A 20,982-nucleotide genomic window follows, 5' to 3' on the forward strand; every position below is an offset into this window, starting at 1 on the left:
TTGCACGGTGTGGGTGCAGTCCCTAGCGCTCGCATTCCTCTGAGCGGCTTTAAATAACTGCTCCGTTTCTCCCCCTCGCTAAGCAAATGGGAGGAGAGTGTTAAAGATGGCAAAGAAGGCTGTTTGTTTGAGCTGGGTTCAGTACACTGCTCTTGAACACCAAACACACTTAGGCACACACACGCATGCAAATATACACACTGTTCCCTTGTGACGTTCCAAAAAGCACCTCTAATTGCTGCTTTGTTTTCCAAACATACTGTAATTTACTGCAGTGCTTTTTTATAACATGTACAGCTGAATTGGCTTCTTTTTTTTTTTTTTTTTTGCAACAAGTGATGACATGGAGCAGTCTGATTTCATGGGAAACTCCGGCTAAGATCATTTGGATTTTCAGTCTGAATGAATGTTGTGGAACAATCCTGACAAATGTAAATACAGAAAGAAGTGAATGCGGATTTAACCCTTTAAAAACCACCACCCATCTTTTTGTTGTGGTCCTCCCTAAATTACAGTACAACAAACAGACTGTTTTTGGTTTTAGACCCTTGCAAATAATTTGGAATTAAAACTTTAATAGATTTAACATACTGTTTGGTAAGGTAAGAAGACAGCATGTACTTTAAGGTTTTCAGTTGTAAACTCTGCTGTGATTTGGGATTTTTAAAATGTATTTATTGATTGATTTAGTTAGTTAATGACCAAAACCATAAGAGTCTCATCTATCAACGCATATATTACATGTTCATATTCATGCTTCTTTTCATAACACTAGCAGTCTAGTAAAAGGTTAATGAGTATGGCAGACCCCAAATAACACCATGTATTATTTTCCCACCATGCATAAATAGACAGGGAGGGGTGACAGAATGTGCATCCAAAAATATTAAAACAGCCTTGACAGAGGGGGTTGTTGATCTGCCTGCAAACACACGTGATAAATGCACCCTTCATCAAAGGCAAGAAGCTCTAACAAGCTGCAAATTAATGTGGGTGAGACTCGCTTCCACATGAGTGTTTGAGTTTGAGATGCTCGGGAGCTGTGCCCAGCTTCACCTCTGTGTTCAGTCCAACCTGTGGCAAAAATCCGGAGTGCGGCAGGTTTTTGGTTGGCTCTGTCAGACCGCCTTTTCAAAAGTTTGGCACGGGAGAAAGAGGAGTGTGTGAGGAAGAGCAGAGGGCTTTGAAAGGTAAAATAAACTCACCTCCTAAATAGAAAGAAAGCGAAACCAGCTCCGTCTACTAAATTTGACAGACTTGTCTTCATTTTCAGGCTCCCATGGACCTCTGACCCATGCCAAGAGGAAAACCAAAACAAACCGCATGGCTACTACTGTCACTTCACTCTAAATACAGAACCACATGGGAAATCCAGAAATAGCCATATCCACTCCTCATGATGCCCATTTTCGGGGAGACAAGCGCAGAGTGGGATATGATTAAGACCACCTCCTGTGCAACATGAGGCCCTGTGGTCTTAGTTATTCCAGAAAAAGACAAGAATCTAGAGCAGCCTGGACGTCTGGAGCCCTGATACCGAGGAGATGCTGCTGAGGTGCAGAGGCGAGACAAGGCTCAGAGGGGCTGTCTGGGAGCCGAGCAGCAGCTGTCAGTGAGGCTGATAGATGGGATGCCTCTGTGATAGCAATGGCAAAAAAAAACACTTGGACCAATTCTTGTAGGAAAAACCACACATCAATCAGAACAATCACAGCATGCGTACAGATCATGAGTTTTTATGTAACCACCTGATTTATAAAGGTTTTCTTTGAGGACTGCTGAAAATGTAAGTCCTCCTTTCACAGGTGGACAAAGTGTGAGACAGATGCACACACGTAAACAAGAATGCTAAGGTGTCTCGCAGCAAATAAAGCACCTTTTCTACTTCTCCCTATAATCTACAGTCCTGTATTACATTGCAAACAATACAACAGCACATTATTTGATGTTTTACCTCATGATTTTTGATTTTCAAAATAAACCCCCATTTCAATTTCGATTCTTTGCAACAAATTTCAAAAAAAGTTAGGGCAGTAAAGCATTTACCACTTTGTTATGTTGTGATTCCTTTTCACAACACTTAACAGACCTTTAGGGACAGTGATGAAGCGTTTCAGGTGTAATTTTGTCCCATTCTTCCTGTAAACAAGCCTTAAGGTGTGCAACAGTACAGGGTCTTTGTTGTGGCATGTTTGCTTTACAAAATGTGCCACACATTCTCTAGTGGGGACAGGCCAGTCCAGCACCCGCACCCTCTTCTTCCACAGCCATGCTTTTGTAATGTGTGCAGAATGTGGTTCTGCATTGTCTTGTTGAAATATGCATGGGCGTCCCTGGAAAAGATGTTGTCTCGAAGGCAGCATATGTTGCTCCAAAGTCTCTATGTGCTTTTCAGCATTAATGGCGCCATCGCAGAAGTGTAAGTTACCTTTGCCAAGGGCACTGACGCAATCCCATACCGTGACAGACCCTGGCTTTTGGACTTGTTGCTGGTAATAGTCTGGATGGTCCTTTTCTTCTTTGGTCTGGAGCAAATGGAGTCCATTTCTTCCAAAAAAGACCTGAAATACTGATTTGTCTGACCAAAATGCACGTTTCCACTGTGTGATGGTCCATCTCAGATGCTCAGAGAAGTCGACGACACTGCTGGACACAGTTAATATAAGGCTTCCTTTTGGCACAGTAAAGTTTTAACTGGCATTTGTGGATGTCACTACATATTGTAGTGCTTGACAAAGGTTTGCCAAAGTAATCCTGAGCCCATGTGGTTATATGGCTTATAGATGAATGACAGTTCTTGATGAAGTGCCGTCTGAGGAAACGGAGATCACTGTTATTCAGCTTAACCTTGCGCCCTTGCTCTTTATGCACTGAAATTCCTCCCAATTCCTTGAATCTTTTAGTTATGTTATGCACCATAGAGGATGAAATATCCGAATCCCTTCCTATCTTTTTTGGAGGAACATTGTTTTTAAACATTTCAATGATTTTCTCATGCATTTGTTGGCAAACTGGTGATCGTCGGCCCATCTTTGCTCCTAAAGGACTTGGCCTTTCTTGGATGCTGGTTTTGTACCGAATCATGATTACAATCACCTGTTGACATCACCTGTTTCAAATCACATCATCATTTCATTATTTTACCTCATATCAAACCCTAAATTGCCCCCATCCAAACTTTTTTTTGAATATGTTGCAGGCCTGAATGGCAGGAATGGATGTGTATTTACAAATAAAATGAAGTTGGCCAGACAAAACACAAAATATCTTGTTTTCAAACTGTCTGCAATGAAACAAAGTCAAAGTAAATTTAGAAATCACTGCTTTCTTTTCTTATTTGCATTTTCCATACCATCCCAACTTTTTCCAAGTTGGGTTTGTAATTACAAAGACAGCCCTTCATTTGAAAAACACAGTTTCTCCTCTCCTCTGCCAGTAAACACGTTCAGGTTCAAGAGAGATATGGACAAGAGCATGTAATGGGATCAGCATGCAAAGGTTCATTCGAGGTTTATGATGTACAAATCCATCTTGCAACCGTTGTCACAAGCAATTCCCTCTTCACCCTTTTATCTCTCCTGACTATTTCTAAATGGTGTGCTATATAATACATTTGACAGGGGGAATTCAACAGCAATGAATAGAACAAGATGCACTCATACTTTTATTCCTCACATAAACAATAACGATGCCTCCGCTTTGGCCCCTGCGGAGCCCGATGACGACTTACATGGATACGATGTGGAAACCAAAAAAAGCGAATATGTTGCTGCAGACGTCAACTTTTCTCTGCCTGCCAACACGCATGGGAGGCTTTCAAGTTTCCGTGCTTTCATCAGTTTTAGGAAGTGTATGATGAAATATAGATCTATTAATGACATGTGGATACCCTGGAAACATATGACCAGCGCATATCTGGCAAACTTTACCTTCATTCCAGGGAAATCATCCCATGCGGGTTAAATATGTCGAGTAAGTGTTCGCCTGTTCATAATAAAGAATTTTAATCTGATAAGTATGTATTATATGAATTGCAGTGTATGCTAGAGCTCAGAGAACATGTGTGATATAATGACTACATACAGGGGCTGCTGTGATGTACACTGTATATTAAATAGACCAGTGCTAATGCTAACTGCTACTTACTAAACCATAACAGATGTTGTATGATGTGTATGTGTGTATGACAATGTGTTCAGTATTACAGCTCAGCAGTTCTCTCAAACAGGACTAACAGGAGAAAAGAGCTGCCTGTCATTTAGGTGATTTGTCCTCATGTACAGCAGGTAATCCAGACTGAGACGATCTGCTTTGTCTGAACATCTGGGTGGTCGTCTGGCTGTCTTTCCCCGGCTGGGACAGCATAATCACACACTGCTCAGATTTATTGCTTGATTGAAATTTAGATAATGGATGTTTATGAACAAATGTTTTTTTAACAAAAGGAAGTTTATGCCTGTAATCAAATGACTCGACTCCAGTATAGTGCTGGATGAATTGGCAGGAAATTAATCAATGATTATTTTTGTGACTGATATATTGTTTAAAGCTGCTCTTATCAATATGTATATTAGCAACGGATCAAATGACAGCATGTAATGTGAAAGGTGCTGCTCGTAGTGACAACCCCGCAAAAAAATATCACCTCAGCTTTAGGCAGCTCGTTTTAGCTTCTTTCAGCTCATTGTTTTGGTTTGATGGCTCACAACTTTACTGTTTTTATTCACTCAATGCTCTCATCAGCATCGTTTTCAGCCATGCAGCTGTTTAAAGCAAAAAAGCTCTAAAACGCAACTGTATGCTACATGTCCAGCATGCTTACAGTCATCAGGTGGACAGAAACATGATTCCAAATGAACGCTAATGTTGCTCTCTATCTGCTCGATGTGTAAATAAGCAACTGTTTACTACCTCATTTATGAGGTAATAATATGTCAATGTCAATGTTTACAGCTTGTTGTGCTGCCCCCAAGTGGACAAAAAAATATTTAATACAGGTTTTATTTGTCAAGTAGAAACTTAAAATATCTGCTGGTTACACGTGTTAAATGTGAGACTTGCTTGCTTTTCTCTGTTTAATATTGCTGTAAATGGAGTGCTTTGGGTTTTTGGACAGCTGATCAGAAAAAGTAAGCTATGTCAAAACATCTCCTTGGAAGCACAAACCTCCTGCCAACGCTGACTCGCTCTCCAGCTGTTTAATCCAGGGATATCATTCGTCTAACTTAAATTCAAGGCTACGTTTATTTCTGATCCTGCGAGCATTACTTTAGGACTTTAAGTCAGCATTTTGACAAAATGACAACACGTCAAGTCACAAAATTACAACATGTCAAGTCAAAATCGCATAGACCAGTATACCATGTAATAGCCACATCCCAGTTTGAGTTTGTCATTCCCATGTTTTCTTTCACTTTATCGTGTCAATCTGCCAACTGAAGGTAAAAAATATTGAAATTCTCTCTCTAGTACTTTTAAAGTTATGGCCATAAAACGATATTCATCTGTTGGCAGGAATCCTGGATCCAGATCACCACTAAAACCTGACTGTTTCTTGGTCCTCAATCTGTCTGTCCACCGAATTTCAGCCAATTACTTTACTGACTGTGGAAATCTTTGTACATACCGAAGCAAACGTGCTGGAAGGTATTTCTGCACTCACTGAGAGAAACTACATATTCTTTAGGAGAAAAAGTTTGCTCAGTGCTGGCCTCTGCCTCACTGTGCTGACGTCACAACCGCACAAATATGGAAAAGTCTTCATATTGTTGCTGCTATAGCCATGGCCGTTTTAACACGGGAGAGAGAAATTTCCACTTGTCCAAACCACATTCCAGCCCTCACACAGAACAACACACATCTCCTCTGCAAGCTGAAGCCAAACCCTCTATATCTTCTGCAACAAAAACTCATGCAACTCAACGAGGATCTTCTTTCAGATACTTTGACTGTGAAATCCACGAGACAGGTGACTGTAGAGCACTTTCACTATCCAGACCAAATGTGAAGAAGCATGAGGTATTCCAGGAATTTAAAATGTCTCTCTTGAATTATTTGACACAGAAGCTCCAAAACGTGACGCATCACAAGAAAATCAGGGGGAGAAAAAGTGAGGACTGGTGTCCGGCCAACTCTCTGACTCTGCAGCACTACATGGTGACAAGGAGGATTCATAGCCTGACTTCTTCCACATGCACCCAAAAAAACAAAACAAAAAAAAAACAACAGCTGGACAGGCTACATCTGTGTGAACACCTACAATTTTTCTGCACTGAAAAACTGTGGGGAAACTGTAAGAAGCGACTAGTAGCTTGTTTGTGATTAATACATACTTACTTCTTCATCGGCTTCCTACAGCCACGGATGAATATGAGGGATTTCTTAAGAACTATTTGTCATTCAGTAATGTTGCATCTAAGTTTTATTTAAAGTTAAAGTATTTTGAGGAATATTTGATTTGAAAAAAGCTTAATTTCTTGCACATTATGCTGGCTCTATGCTGTTATCTGTCACTCCTTACTTTACACTTGTACTAGTTAATTAAGAGTATGGGATTTGTATTCATCCACATTAGATTACTTTGATGAAACAGAAACAGACAAAGTGACTGATAATTAACATCTGCCGATGCACAGAGACAAATGACTTGGACCATGTTTATCATTAATGGCACAACATCACTGTCCACCACAGATGTTAAATAAGCTCCTTCATCTGTTTTGAACTCATCTTATCATAATTTAGCATTTTAAACAATCAATCATGTAATTTTTTCTCGCTGATTATCTTATTCTCTACACAGAGCGAGCGAGACAAAAGAGCACCAGTGAAATCCAGTTCTGGGCTGGAGGCTGACGTAGACTGTGAGGCTCCATGTCTCACCACAGCTGATCTGATACAGTGCAGAAAGGCTCCACTCATGCCAACCAGACACTGGAGTCAAGGGGGAAAGTATAGATCTAAGAGTACATTTATATGCTATGTAATGAGCCATGCCTCAGTAATTAAAGCGTAATATGGGAACATTTTCCAGCGATGTAGTGGAGGGTAAACCCATCTCAACTCATCTTACCCACTTATTTATTTGCAAAGTTTTTACTCATTTGTCATGAATCTACTGATATTCATGGTGACTATCAGTAGCTGGTAACAAACTGCGGCCACGTATAAAGAAGATAAGGCCATTTCAATGAGTCTGATAAACAGTACCAGTCAAAAGTTTTTGGACACACTTTCTCATTCAAGTGAATGGGAAGGTTTTGTTTATATTGTTTATGGTTTGGCTTATGATAACCACATGCGGGGCGTCATTGTTTTTGCTGTTCAAACAAAGGTAAAGGTAACAAAGTACATTTACTCGTGTACTGTTCTCATGTAGCATTTAGTGTGTATTTGTACTCTTCTTAATTATCTAATTTTAAGACACTTTTTACTTTACACCACCATACTACAGAGAGAAAATGTTTACTGAACTACACTTATCTGACAGTGGTAGTTACTTTTTTTATTATAGATTTTACTGTAATGCCTGAACCAGCTTCAACTTTAACCAGTCTGCATTATAAGTACTTTTGCTTTTGATAGTGAAGCACAATTTGCTGCTAAAGTAAGATTTTTAAAAGCAGGATTTTTTTCCTGTTATTGCCCTCAAGTTGCCACTTTTCCTTCGCTAAATTAAACAGGCTAGTTAATCTTAATACTTTTTCCACCACTGCCTCTTGTTGTGTAATAACATTAACAGTGGGGCTTTGTTATATTATCCAAATTAACCATTTTATGGAGTTTCCTAGTGATAGTTCACCTTTTTTTGTCTAAATGAGCCATTAAAAGTAGTTATTCTTCCAGGATAATGTCTGGCAGCTTAGACATTATCATGCAGTACAATGTGGAAAAACAACTAAACCCACAGTCATAGTGAGTTGTCTGAAGGTCACCTGATTATCTTAATATTTCACTTTTTTTCCACATTATGAGACACCTCCACAAACTGTGCATTTATAAATAACCCAACAGACCTCCCCCCGACTTCTTCATGGGTTTGATAGAGGAAAACCCACGAACCCAGAGGTCAGATTATTAGTTAATCTCAGCAGCCTCATTATAAACCCCTTATAAACAAACTGCATTGTTCCAGCAGCCGGTCACTCACCGACCCTGAAGCCCTGTCCTATGAGCGTGTCGGCCCCCTGTCCGTTCTCCGCTATCAGCGTGGTGTTGTTGCCCTGCTCGCAGGTATCCTGACACTGGCCCTTCAGGCAGATCCGCTTGCAGATGAGAGGAGCGATGACCACCTTGAAGCGCTCCCGTGTGGAGGAGCGCTCCGTGCACCACACCAGCCTGTGGACGCTCAGCCAGATGACAAGCAGATGGGAGATCAGAGAGGGCATCCTGGCATCCTTCACTGCCCTCCACAGACACCCGGGGACATTAAACCAGAAGCTGAGGCGTTCAGCTCCAGCTCAAACGCGCCTGCTTTGTTAACCGAGGCAGATTTTTGACGTCTCATACGGTGGAGAAAAAATAGCGCGTCCTCCCTCCTGTTTTCTCCTTGAGGAAAAAAAAAAAAATCACTTCCCTCGCGTAGTACCCAAGTGATCCATCTGCAAAACCGAAACGTTTGGCATCTTTGGAAAGTTTCTTGCTGCCCTCGTTGCTGTTGTTTCAAAAAAAAAAAGTTCCTCTCGCTTTTGTCGCTCTTCCTTCTTCTCGCCTGTTGCTTTCTGTGAGTTGGAGAGAGTGCGTAGCTATGTGGGTTTGGGAGAGAAAGAAGGGAGGAGAGGAGAAGGGGTGAGCCAACCCTCTCTGGAGAAACCTGGCTGCAGGCCAGGCAGGCGGTGCAGCAGCAAAGCTGAAAGTGGTTTCCTTGTTGGTTATTTCTCCTAACACCCCCTCCTCTCCTCTTCTCCTCTCCTCCTCTCTCCTCTGCTCTGCTGCCCCCGCACAGACCCCACTCTGCAAATCATAGCTGCACAGCTGTGCGTGTCACTCTGGAAATAAAAAAAAAAAACAAAAAAAAAAACTCATGTAATATATTGCTGTATACACCTTTGTGTTTGGGAGTTGTGTGACAGTGCGAGCATGTGGCTGGGCTGTGGACAACAAACCCTGCTGTTAATGGCTGTGCCCTTTGACCTGCATCTTCTCTGCACAAATAGAAAATGTATTCTCTTTTTGCCTGTTTGTTCAGTCCATTGTTAAAGCTCCAGTGATTATAACATCTCAATAAAAAAAAGGTCTTCCAAAGTGTTAAGACATCTCCTGATATTACAAAGTACGTGAGTCATCACAGTCAGACAGAGGTCAGCAGTGGTAGTTAAACTTGTAATGATTCAGCTAGTTGTCAACAGATGGCCATTCACATGAAGAGATATTAGAGACAGACAGGAAAATGTAATCAGTGGAAATACGAACACTATGTGACATTTGCAGTAAAGTTATATATTCGTCTCTATGTCTGCAGATTTCACAGTCTGGTGCGTGATGATAATTAGTTTGGTCCTTTTCAACGTGTCTCAGTAATTAACAGTGATATTTTTTCTGTATTTTGCCGCTTGTACAAGTGGCAACAACTACAAAAACATCTCAATTAAAACATTATAGTTTTACACTCACAGTAAAAGTAAAGAAGTATAAGCAGTAAAACTGACATACAAATCCAAAGTATTATCTTTCACTCTGAAGAAAGGTTTATTATTAATATGTTTTATTGCTGTTGGTGATCTAAATACTCTCTCTATATATAAACTGTTGGCTGGTTTAAACTCCTGCAATCCAACACAAGCCTCCTATGTGTTTGTCATGTTATTTTGAAGAGCAGTTGGACAACAATTGCAGGAGCCAAAGTTTAGAATTAGTTTTTGTCGTTCTCACTCGTCCTTGTGTACCAGCCGAATAAGCTATTGTTAAAATATATGTTTGTTATGATATAAAAGGTCTCGATGTTTAAATGTAAGTATTGAGTTTAATCAGAAATCCGTCATTTAATTTGACTCATTCCTTTCATTACAGTACTTCATGCACCCTGGCAACCAAGTACTTCCAATTTATTTTAACTAGTTCGTGCATGGTGGAATTTAGCTTGCTATCCTGCAAACTCACTGGACTCTTACAATAAATGTGTGTATTGTTTCATCATACAAGGACTGGTGGAAAATATGAAGGCTACAGCTGCACACATGGGAGCCAGTTTGCCTCGATAACAATCATCAGATACATTTAATGGAGTAAAAGGTACAAAATGTCCTTCTGAAAAGTAGTATAACAATAAATAATGTGCGGTAACGAGTGTAATAAAGTAAAGAAAATGATTCAGTGACAGAAAATGAAAATGCTATGAGCACCTTAAGAACAATACATGAGTAAATGACTTCCATACGTGCCCTGCCTGCAGTCCTGGTTGTGCTTTTTCAACTGCAACAAATTACAGTTTGATATCTTTGCAATCAGCGCATGTGACCAAATAATACCCAAACTTACTGCTGAGCACTCTGAATAAACCATATTGAGGTTAGGTAGTAAATGTGACACCACACACAGTCGGGAGTCTCTTCACCAAAACCTTGTGTCTTTCCAGTCACATGTTGAACTAACTGCTGGTGTAGCTGCTAAAAAACGAACCGCCTCACTGTGAAGAAGAGCCGGCCAGTGTTTGGGGGTCACATAGGCAAAAGTGAGAAAGAGACAAAGACAAAGGGAGAGAGAGAGAGAGAGAGAGAGTTGAGTCACTTCCTCTCCGAAAAGTGAGAGTGTTTGCTTTCAGTCGCTGAGGAAATGACTGCATGGGCCTGCAGAGAGTTCACAGGCCGCTCTCACATTTCTCTCTGCCTGCGCTCCTCGCCATCACAGCATCATCGGCTGCCAAGACACACACACAGAATGCAAATAACATCGTAGGTCACACATAAACCATCCCCGAGTATCAGTATTAGTACAATATTATTGTTTAGGTTTTTTTTTTTACTTCCCTCCCGAAAACTGAAATGGTGGCTTTACTCACCGCACGAGACTATAATGACAAACAGAAGCGAGAAATAAACAGCTGTATTTCACAACCTAAAGATAAAAACAGATGTTGACAGACAGAAGGAACTCTGTGTATCTGAGGATGAATGTGATTTATTTGTAGTATCAATACCACAATGTAAAAATACTCCATCACAAGTGAAATTCTTGCATATATAGTTTTACTTCAAAAGTAAGAATACTAGTTCTTATTACGGTGGCAGAATGGACTCTGTCAGTGCCATATTATTATATTATTATATTATTGGATCATTATTACAGATGTGTCTGGCTGAGGCTGAGCAATCTGAACTGTTTTATATACTGTTACTACTATAGTGGTTTTCTGTATAACACATACGCATCTACATTTTTAAAATCCTAATCTGCAAAGAAACTCTAACTGTCAGATGAATGCAGTGTAGTGTGCTTTCACTCTGAAATACAGTGGAATAGAAGTATAAAGTACCTCAGAGTGGCAGGTTAAGTGAATTTTGCAGTAGTATTTCCTTTTCCATCTCTCTCTCTCTCCTTCTCTCCGTCATTAAAATAGCCGTTGTTAAGATGCTCGTCTCTCACTGACCGGTGAAGTTCCCTCGCTGCTGGTTTTAATGAATCACAGCCTCAGCTCTGTGTGAACTTCCACTGATGCATTCAGGATAACATTGTGTTTAAGTGCCTTCCACAGCACTTGCTTCAACTTGATGTCATAACCCCCATTTGTGGTCTGTTTTGTTCAAACAAGTTTGCATCCTTTCACAAGTGAGTCTTTCAGTGGCGTCGTCAGGGGAAAAAAAAAACTGGATGTAGCCGACTTTCCCTGTTCCTCTTTACTGGAGTATTTCCATTTTATGATACTTCTACTTCACTACATTTTTGAGAGAAATATTGTACTTTTTGCTCTACTACATTTATTTAACAGCTGCCTTTCAGATTTTACATGTAAAACATTTTGTAAAATATGATGCATTGTTTGAGATTAAATAATATACCAAATGATATATATGAATTGTTAAAATAAGCTTTACCTTGACAATATGTATATGCTAAATATAACACTCTGTATGGCGCCATTTTGCATAATGATGCATAATGCTGGACTTTTACTTATAATGGAGTATTTCTATACTGTGGTTGTATTTATACTCGAAGTCCCCCTCCTCTCAAAAATATGTTTTCCTTCTTGTTCCTTCCGTTGGATGTTTGAGCTTCACTGTGCAGAATGATGTTTGTGCAGAGTTTGAAACCAAAAGGCTGTTTTCACATTCAGCTACTGAAAGTGGAAAGTTTCTCTCTGCTCACCTCAAATCTGAGTTTAAGAGGTGTATGCTTTGAGCATGACTTATGACATCACAACTAGTTTGGGAGCTAATCATGCTCCACAAATTATTATTCAAAGCAGAGCAATTTCATATGTCTGGAGGGGATCTTTAAGAAGATCTCAATACTTCTTACACCAGTGGACATATACTATAGACAGCAAGAAAATCCCAGTACAGTAACACACACACACACACACACACACACATACATATCAGACCATGGTCACTTTTGGGGACATTACATAGACTTAGATTCATTTACCGAAGACTCACCCTAACCTTAACCATCACCACTGACCCAAAAATCAGCTTTTTTTTTTGGGGGGGGGGGGGGGGGGGGGGGGGGGGGGGGCATGGCTTTTGTCCTAAGTTTAAAATTTGTCCCCAAAAGTAGCCTATGACTGACCGCACACACACACACAGAAATAATTAACCTGCATACCTCATAACAGCAGTCTCCACCTTTTATCATGCTGAAAATATCAAGGACCTCCTCGTCCTTGGTCACCAGTTACTACTTCTCAGTTTGTTATTGTCTCCTCTTTCTTCTTCTCTTTTTAAATGTCATGTTAATCAACTTGATTTAAATTTAAAGTTAATCATGTGACAAGTTAAAAAGTCTCTCTGTACAGCAAAGAGGAAGCTTAAACTGTCCCATTATGACTGTGCAAAACAACACTGATGTGTTTGTCCAGCAGTAAATTTATGCAGAGGAATTTGATGTGTGAATTTATTCAGGCTCCATCAGCAGGCTTGCCATTTTTACATTTTTAGATAAACAAAAATGTGGTTTATCATATTCCAATCAGATTATCAACATGAAATAAAAGAATGTTTTGTATTTCTGTTCCTGTTTCTCTACTATCTACTAACTACTATCGCCAAAGCATCACTCAAATATCTGTTTTCTGGCTCATCTCAAGGTGATCTCAAGATGAATCTGCGGGCTCATGAGATCATCAACAAGTTAAAAAAAGAATAAACACATTTTTCTACTCCATAAAAATTTTGTTTGGACATTTACGTGCTCAGAGCTCATAGAAATATGTGACCTTTTCGTTGGGCGCACATGGAAAAAATGTTATGAACCACTGTAACACAGTATATTAACTATGGTTATTTCAGCATAACTATATATCAGTGACCCCAGTACCATTTAGATGTATTATTTTAGTTTTGTATAGCTGTGATAAAAGCTTATCCAGATCATTGGATTATGATGTTTATATGAGACATCTTGAACACTATTTGAGAATCATAAATATACAGTTTACAGTATTTCATGTGGACGTACTGTGGTGAGGATATAATGACATGAAGTCATGACACTGCTGTATTTATACACCAGGTGCATTCATGGGATCCTTCATTAAATCAAGTGTATTCAGTGTTGTTGCTCATGAACCAACACATATCTTTGAGCTGTGAAAGTACTTCATTATAACCTAAATGTGTCTGATTTTTCTTAAAGTAGGTCAGGAGGTCATTTATTCTACTCTGTGCTGGACATAAAAGAAATTGCAAAAAATGGGGAGAAAAAAAGTCTTCAACACTAGAGGAACAAATGTGTTTTTATGATATATGGTGAATGAATTCAGATAAATGGAGCTCTAGTGAAAGTTCAGTCAGGAAGACTATCTTTTGCATGCATAGGCCTGTAGTTATATTTCTCATTTTATCCTGCCATTCACATCTTTCACGCATGCTCACTCATAATTTCCCATGCTGTCATTGTCTGGGGTTGTCAATTCAGCTATCAGCTGTTCACATCAGCTGTTCACATCTGTCCAATAGCACAGCTACACACCACCGTTGTTAGCCTATCATCTTGCTGCTGTCTTTTAAAATATGTTTCTCTCTCTCTGCCTTTAGTGCATTCATGCTGCTGTTATGCACGCTCCTCCACCTCCCCATCACCACTTAGTCTTCAGAGATTTATCAGCTTCGCTTTGCCTCTTCATCAGCCTCATCAGCCTCATCAGAAGTCATCAGCCACCACCACCAGTGTCTGGACTCCATGGGAGGATTTATTATGCAGCTGTTCAGGGCTGATGCCCCTCAATTAAAAATCTCCTTGTGCCAAAGACTTTCAAGACTTAATTACCACCACATCATCTGTTATAATAAACAATTATCTTTATGTCATTCACTGCGTCTGTCCTGATTGAAATACAGAAGTTGGCAATGAAAGGTACTTTAATTTAAATAAAATCAGAAAATGAAATACCGCTATACGTTCCGTTAAATCTAACCTGTTAAGCTTCTGTAATTATAACAAAGACCACCTCAAATAGCAGTTTGTGTGTATGAACGCAGCTGTCGTTACTCAGCATTGAGAGAAGAGTAAGGTTGTTATTTGGGACCTGTCTCTGGGCGTGTCCACAGCACCTACAGTACACTATCAGTATGGCGTTCCCGTGGTTTTCCTCGTCTCCTACCATGATATAAATGAAATGAATCAACCGAAACTGAGGCAACACAGAAGCCACAATCTCAAACCGTTGATCTTGATTATTTTACTGCCGTCATAATTTAATTCTGGTCTCAAATAAGCTCTTAATCATCTGGATGTTTACGGCTTAAAGCAAACAAAACTGTAACTACATTAGACATTGAAGTAACCTCTTAATCGTAAATATTCAATGAACAAACAGAAAAAAGAAGTAGAAACAAGGCCCTTTAATATAGTAACATTTACAGTAGGATGAATGCAATGTGGGGGGGTATATTTTGAACACAGAAGCATAAAAAAGTAATTAATTTCACATTTAACACCGACTTTGAAAGAAGAATGCCATCTTAGTTGAAACCTACATGCAAAGGCCCCCCTCGTATGTGATACAAAAAACAATAAATATGATCATCTGGGGTAAGACTACCTTGGCAAGTTGTTTTCTGGGTATACAGTGACAAATATTTAACATTTTGAGCTCCTTTCCAAATGACTTACACTCGTAAATGTACATAGAATAGTTACATGGAGACCATTATAATAGTATACATAGAAAAATGGACACGAGACCTACAGTATAGCTCAGAAGGCTGAGAAGATTAATGCTCTGCTGTTTACCCTGATGCATCAGTCGTGTCACATCGGATCATTCAGGAACAACATGAGGAAGAAATTTAATAAGATTATATATATTTACATTGTATGTTAGCATACTGATGTTTTTAAAGCACATTACTTTTTTTTTTTTTTTTTCTTTTCTTTAAATGGCATTGTTGCACATGAACTTTTCCACAAATGTTAACCCTTATTAAACCGGATAAAATGGCTAAAACTACATTCTTATTTACAGAAACAGACAAGGTGGGAAAGGGATCATTGCTGCCAGCAGAAGAACAGATATGCACATGCAAGCACCGAAGTCTGTCCGCTAGTAATTGCTAGTAACTGGCTGGTAACAACGACACAAGTCCAGAAAAAAAAGGCTTTCTAGACAAACAGTAGCAGCTTGAACGAAAATAAAAATGGAATGCTAAGATGTGGTCCAGAAGATAGAGACGATAATACGACTAAGGACATACTAAAACTGGATTTAAGCTGCTGATCTGGGTGCATGTTGATGTCATCTGACTCTGTTTCGGTGAACAAATAAGTGCGTGTACTGATTCGAAAGTTGCTGACTGATGACTTCAGCTTGACAAGACGACATCTTCGCTGTGTAACTGAAAAGAAGAAGAGGAGAGAGAGAGAGAGAGAGAGAGAGAGAGAGAGGACAGGACAGAAGCGAGGATCTGCTGACTGAAGCGTAAAAACTGGTTCATGCTTCATGAAGACACACATGACAGCGTAAATGTACTCAGAAATGATATTTTAGCGTTTTGGTTCTTCATTAGTATTGTAAGAGATCCTTATATGTAAATGCATCCACTTGAGTGTGACAATCACTGGAAAAAACAATCTAATTTTTCAATTAAAGGTTAGAGGTTAAGAAACCAGGTGACTAAGTAAACTGACAAATTCTTTTTTTATTTTTTAATGACTGCCTATCGTGTAGCGCTGTTAACACCTCCAAACAGGATTAGCAGACAATATAAGACCCGTAACACACGGACGAATACTGAGGTAGAGTTGGGAGATTTATCAATATAATAACAATATCATGATAGGAGCCGGGTATTGTCAGGTTATTGTCACTGTATTTTAAACTTTCCTGGTCTTAGGGAGCATTAAAGGGCAGGTACATTATTCTGTAGCTTCACATTAGTGTTGCATATGTATTCAACTCGGAAAATTCTAATGTTGGTTGAAATACGTATGCTTTAGTGTCAAAATGCTATTTTCTCAAGCCCTTCTAAAAAGTTTTTCCCCCATGTGACCTGACGTAGGTTTCTGTACTATGACGTTACATTAAAACCGATATGCCCACCTGATCAGCAGCGACAGCACATCAGAGCAGAATCCGATGTGACTCGCAGGTGTTATTCGTCCTGAAGCTCAGGCTCTGCTCCCTCCTACCTACCTACTCTCCAGCTGTCTGTCCCTCCATTTGTAAACATCTCACACACTCAGATTCAGCGCTGCAACATCGTTTGTAGTATATCTGGACAATTTTTAATGCTCTAACTTACAGCGAGCTATGTGTGTGGTGGTAGTGGTGGTGGTGGTGGGTGGGGCGGTGGGGCCTCAGCGCTCTAAGCCACGTCACTGCTTTTTGCTAACGGCTGGGTGGGCGTTTCCATTCGAAAAACCAGGAAAAGAACGCAGGTGGAGTCGCCCTTTAAAGTGAAAGTGATCCAATTTTTTGTTTTGTATGTCTGCCTGCCTGCACAGGAAGCATGAACCAGCCCGAAATGGATCCATTTCTATCAATCTGAGCAGCTTAGTGTTGGCAAAAAGCACGTCTAATTAGTAACAATTCAATACATGTCTAATGTGTGCAACTTAAAGAGAATCGTGACCCGAATCGTAACACTTTGTCCCGACTAAAAATCCAGAAGGGAATTACCTTGAATGGCAGCAGCAGCAGCGCCTCAGTTGATGAATAAGAGTGCTCAAAGCACTTGTACATTTTTTTAAAGTGTGTTCATTTCTGCCATGAATTTCCCAAATTATTGCCGGGAAGCTGATGAACTAGAAACTCCCTGTGCCAAGAACAACCTGTGCGCTACTGCTGCTGCTTGATGAAGGTCCGGATAAGAAAATAGTCGCCGTTGAAGAATGTACAGTGTGTATTTTAAAAGTTATTTTTACATCTAAATATGTAAAACATGAAAATGCCAGAACCAGACGAAAAAAACTCCCCAGGCTCGGGCTATATGTAGCCGGACTCTTCACTTCAACGGCATGGAACAGAGATGATCCATCATGTTTACTAACTACACAAACATTTCATTTTCTTCACCTGTAGTATATATTTCTGGTAAGAACACCGACAGACAGTTACCCCTTTAACCATCCTTACACACAGTCCACAACTGAGCTGTCATCCTCCTCTGCCCCCCACTCCCCAAACCTCATCTGCGGGGACGGAGCCGCTGGATGAAGGTTGTTAATGTCATCCATGGCGTCTGGGTCCGTGTCATCACTGGCACCGATTCCCATGTGACCGCCTTCCTCCCGGTGCGTGCGGATGTGCTTCCGCAGTGCCGCGGGCTCCTTGAAGCTGCGGTTGCAGAAGGGGCAGCAGCACGGTCTCTCTCCGGTGTGGATGAGCTGGTGGTGTTTGAGGTGCTGCAGGCGGCTCAGGCGCTTCCCGCAGATGGCGCACACGTATGGTTTCTCCCCCGTGTGTGTGCGTCGGTGTTTGCGCAAACCGTCCAAGTGGCGGAAGCAGTTTCCACACTCAGAACAAGAGTACGGTTTCTCACCCGTGTGTATGCGCAGGTGGGTCTTAAGGGCGCCCGACTCACGGAAACGGCGGCCACAGACCGCGCACGGGTATGGCTTCTCTCCGGTGTGGATGCGAATGTGCTTCTTCAGGCTGGAGATCAGGCGGAAGGTCTTTCCGCACTCCAAGCAGTGGTGGGGCCGATCTCCAGAGGGCTCCCCTACTGGGTCTGAGGCAGAAGGTCCTGCCGAGTCCTCCACTCGGCCTGGTGAAACGCTGTCCCCTCTCCCGGCTCCAGAAGTCCTAACCAACGATTTTTGTCCATCAAGTCCGCCCTGTTGCAAGGCACTGGTGCATTCTCGCACGGGTCTTTGGTGACGTAGAGGGTGAGTAAAGGAACGCTGGGAACCTCCGTCCCCTCCGACTTGAACGTAGCCGAGGTCACCCACGCTGTGGGACGATCCCTCTGCATCTCTATTGTCATTTCGCATCCCAGGCTCCTTCCTGCCGGACTGACCGGAGCCTGAAGCTGGTCCTTGCTCCTCTTTAATCTCAAACCTGGATGCTCCACCTGGTCCCTGAGACGACCTCTCATCTACAGACAAACCAAAACATGCAGAGATGTCAACAAACACAGAGGTGAATACAGGTGTCCATTAATTCATGAATTAATTAATTTTGTCCGACTCACAGTCAAAGAATAAACAGCACACTTTATATTTACCTGGTCTGCTGGTATCGGAGCACATATGAGAGGTGTTGGATGCAAAGGAGTCCAGAGCGTGGTTAGTCACTGAGCCATCTGGTTGGATTGAAAGCTGGCACATTTTGTAATCATCTCTTGGCTCAAACCCATGAAGTGATTCATCCACAGATCCACCGAGACCCAAGTCAACACCTGCTCCGTTCACATTTCGAGGGTTCTGGTGGTCCCTGTCCAAGCCTGCAGTCATTGAAGCCATGGAAGACAGCGATGGGGCAAAGACTGACTGACTGATGGTCTGAGGGCCTGTGTATGAAACCTGCAGCTGGTCTATGAGCTTCTGGGCGCTACACAGGCACTCCTGCAAAGTCTTCAACTCCCTCTCGGACACTTCAAGGCGCACTTTGAGTCTTTCATTCTCCTCTTCCTTGTGCAGCAGCTCTTGCTGAGTCTCATTGAGCACCAGCACCACTTCGCCCAGGAGGGTATCGACCGCGGCGGACATGGCAGTCTGGATAGTCGGCGCGAGACGGGATTTCAGGGACGTTACCGTCACGCCTCCGTGCGAAGCTCCGTATCCAGCCTTGTCTGCTTTCCGCTCGTAACACGACTCCGGTCCGGGCCTGTCGGGGATGTTGATGATACTCTGTTTACGGTTTCCACTGTGGACTGAGCCGCTGTTCGCCGGAGATGAGTCCATGCTGCCAGTGTAGCCTGTCCTCCTGGAAGTCATGACGTTTGCAGGCTTTAATGTGATGTTTAGAAAGCAGCAGCAGCAAAAAAAAAAAAAAAAAAAAAAAAAAATTAAAAAAAAAATCAAGCGAAGCGGATCAATTACTTAATTTATGCAGCCAGTCAAGCGTCGCCAGTTACATCTGCACACATTAGCTGTTTAACTGGCGTCGCTGACAAAAACAATTGCAGTGAACTCTTGAGAGTCTTCGCAGGGCCTGGATCCGCTCGCTAACATTAGCCTGCAAGCTTTTAAAAACTCACGATCGATCGAGGACGTGTTCTTCCGGACGAGGTGATCCCTGCTGCAGGAAGGTGCTGATGCTCTTTTACTGCGTTGGTCAAGTCTGTAAGTTATTGCTTAAAGACTTTAATACCATGCATCCTCTGCAGCGACTCACCCATCTCCAGCTCTTACCTGCAGCACTGCACTGTTACTGTAATGTACACTGAGGCCTGTCGCACACTGATGATGTCAGGAGGCAGCTTGGTGAAGTGGGTTTAATTTTCCCTGGATCTTGACTTGAAGGGAGTTTCATTGGCAACACCACAAACACATTTCAAAGAAGCCGTAGAGTTGAGCAGCTTTTAAATCCTGCATTGAGAGTAGATTTTCTACTTTCTGTCTAAAAATGATCAGCTCAGATACACTACTATGTGTAAGAATGTAAAGATATATCCTGTATTCACATGTTCCACATTTTCATCTCCGGCAGGCACAATTAGGTGAAATGGACAAATCCATTCTTCTAATAATCATTGTTGTGCAATCAGTTTTCTCCAGTCTAGGGGCTGTTATTTTCTTTTCATTAAGTCAGAGATAGAAGAAGTATTCATATCCTTTAATCAAGTGAAAGAGGCTACCACACTCTAAAAATAGCCTACTCAGATGAAAATGTTACTCAAGTAAAAGTGCATAAGTATTTTTATCTACATATTGGTCCACTATGTTTATCAAAACTAAAGGTATTGGGAAAATGGCCCTGTGAGTGCTATACTATTAAATATTAGGTTATCAATACTGATGAATTGATGTAGAAGTAGCTCATGTGTATGAAGCTCATTTGAACTCTGTATATAGGCCTACTGTTAGATAGTTTATACCACTGTGTCATATTTATAAGCTGATCATAGCCTATATGTTTTGTGTGTTTAGTGAGCTGTCAAATTAATGTAGTGCAGTAAAAAGTACGGAACTTCCCTTTGAAATGTAGACATAATGGAGTAGATGTTAGTAGCATGAAATGGAAATACTAAAGTACAAGTAGCCAACTATAAAATTGTACTCAAGTGTAGTGTTTGAGTAAATGCACATATACTTCAACAACTGATTAGGCCACTTCTGTTTTGTAACCTGTAATGATTCTAGTTTTGCAGCATATTTATGTTTGTTGCATGTTTAAACTAAAATGATCACATTATCTTTCCTAAAGAGACAGGAGTTCCG

General features: G+C 41.0%; 2 protein-coding genes across 5 annotated transcripts in view; both read right to left on the reverse strand.

Moving 5' to 3' along the window:
* The window catches only part of ltbp3 (latent transforming growth factor beta binding protein 3), a 38,534-nt gene extending 29,546 nt beyond the window's left edge, over positions 1-8,988 (reverse strand). The window contains exon 1 of one of the 3 annotated variants that reach the window (XM_044370126.1): positions 8,150-8,988. In XM_044370126.1, the coding sequence (XP_044226061.1) occupies positions 8,150-8,387 (238 nt within the window). In that variant the 5' untranslated portion in view covers positions 8,388-8,988. The remainder of the gene's footprint in view (positions 1-8,149) is intronic. The other 2 variants (XM_044370125.1, XM_044370124.1) reach the window with 2 other exon arrangements.
* Positions 8,989-14,987: 5,999 nt separating this feature from the next.
* Positions 14,988-20,001, reverse strand: si:ch1073-224n8.1 (zinc finger protein 16-like). 2 transcript variants are annotated; one of them, XM_044371183.1, is made up of 3 exons: positions 19,800-20,001; positions 18,825-19,525; positions 14,988-18,695 (listed from the first exon to the last, which is right to left on the reverse strand). In XM_044371183.1, exons 2-3 carry the CDS (start codon positions 19,501-19,503, stop codon positions 17,731-17,733), a joined length of 1,644 nt encoding a protein of 547 aa, XP_044227118.1. In that variant the 5' UTR covers positions 19,504-19,525; positions 19,800-20,001; the 3' UTR covers positions 14,988-17,730. The 2 variants fall into 2 exon arrangements, with proteins under 2 accessions (XP_044227118.1, XP_044227116.1); XM_044371181.1 differs by having other exon boundaries at positions 18,825-19,548.
* Positions 20,002-20,982: the final 981 nt, after the last annotated feature.

Source organism: Thunnus albacares, chromosome 13 (genome assembly GCF_914725855.1).
Source record: "Thunnus albacares chromosome 13, fThuAlb1.1, whole genome shotgun sequence".
Lineage (NCBI taxonomy): Eukaryota > Metazoa > Chordata > Actinopteri > Scombriformes > Scombridae > Thunnus > Thunnus albacares.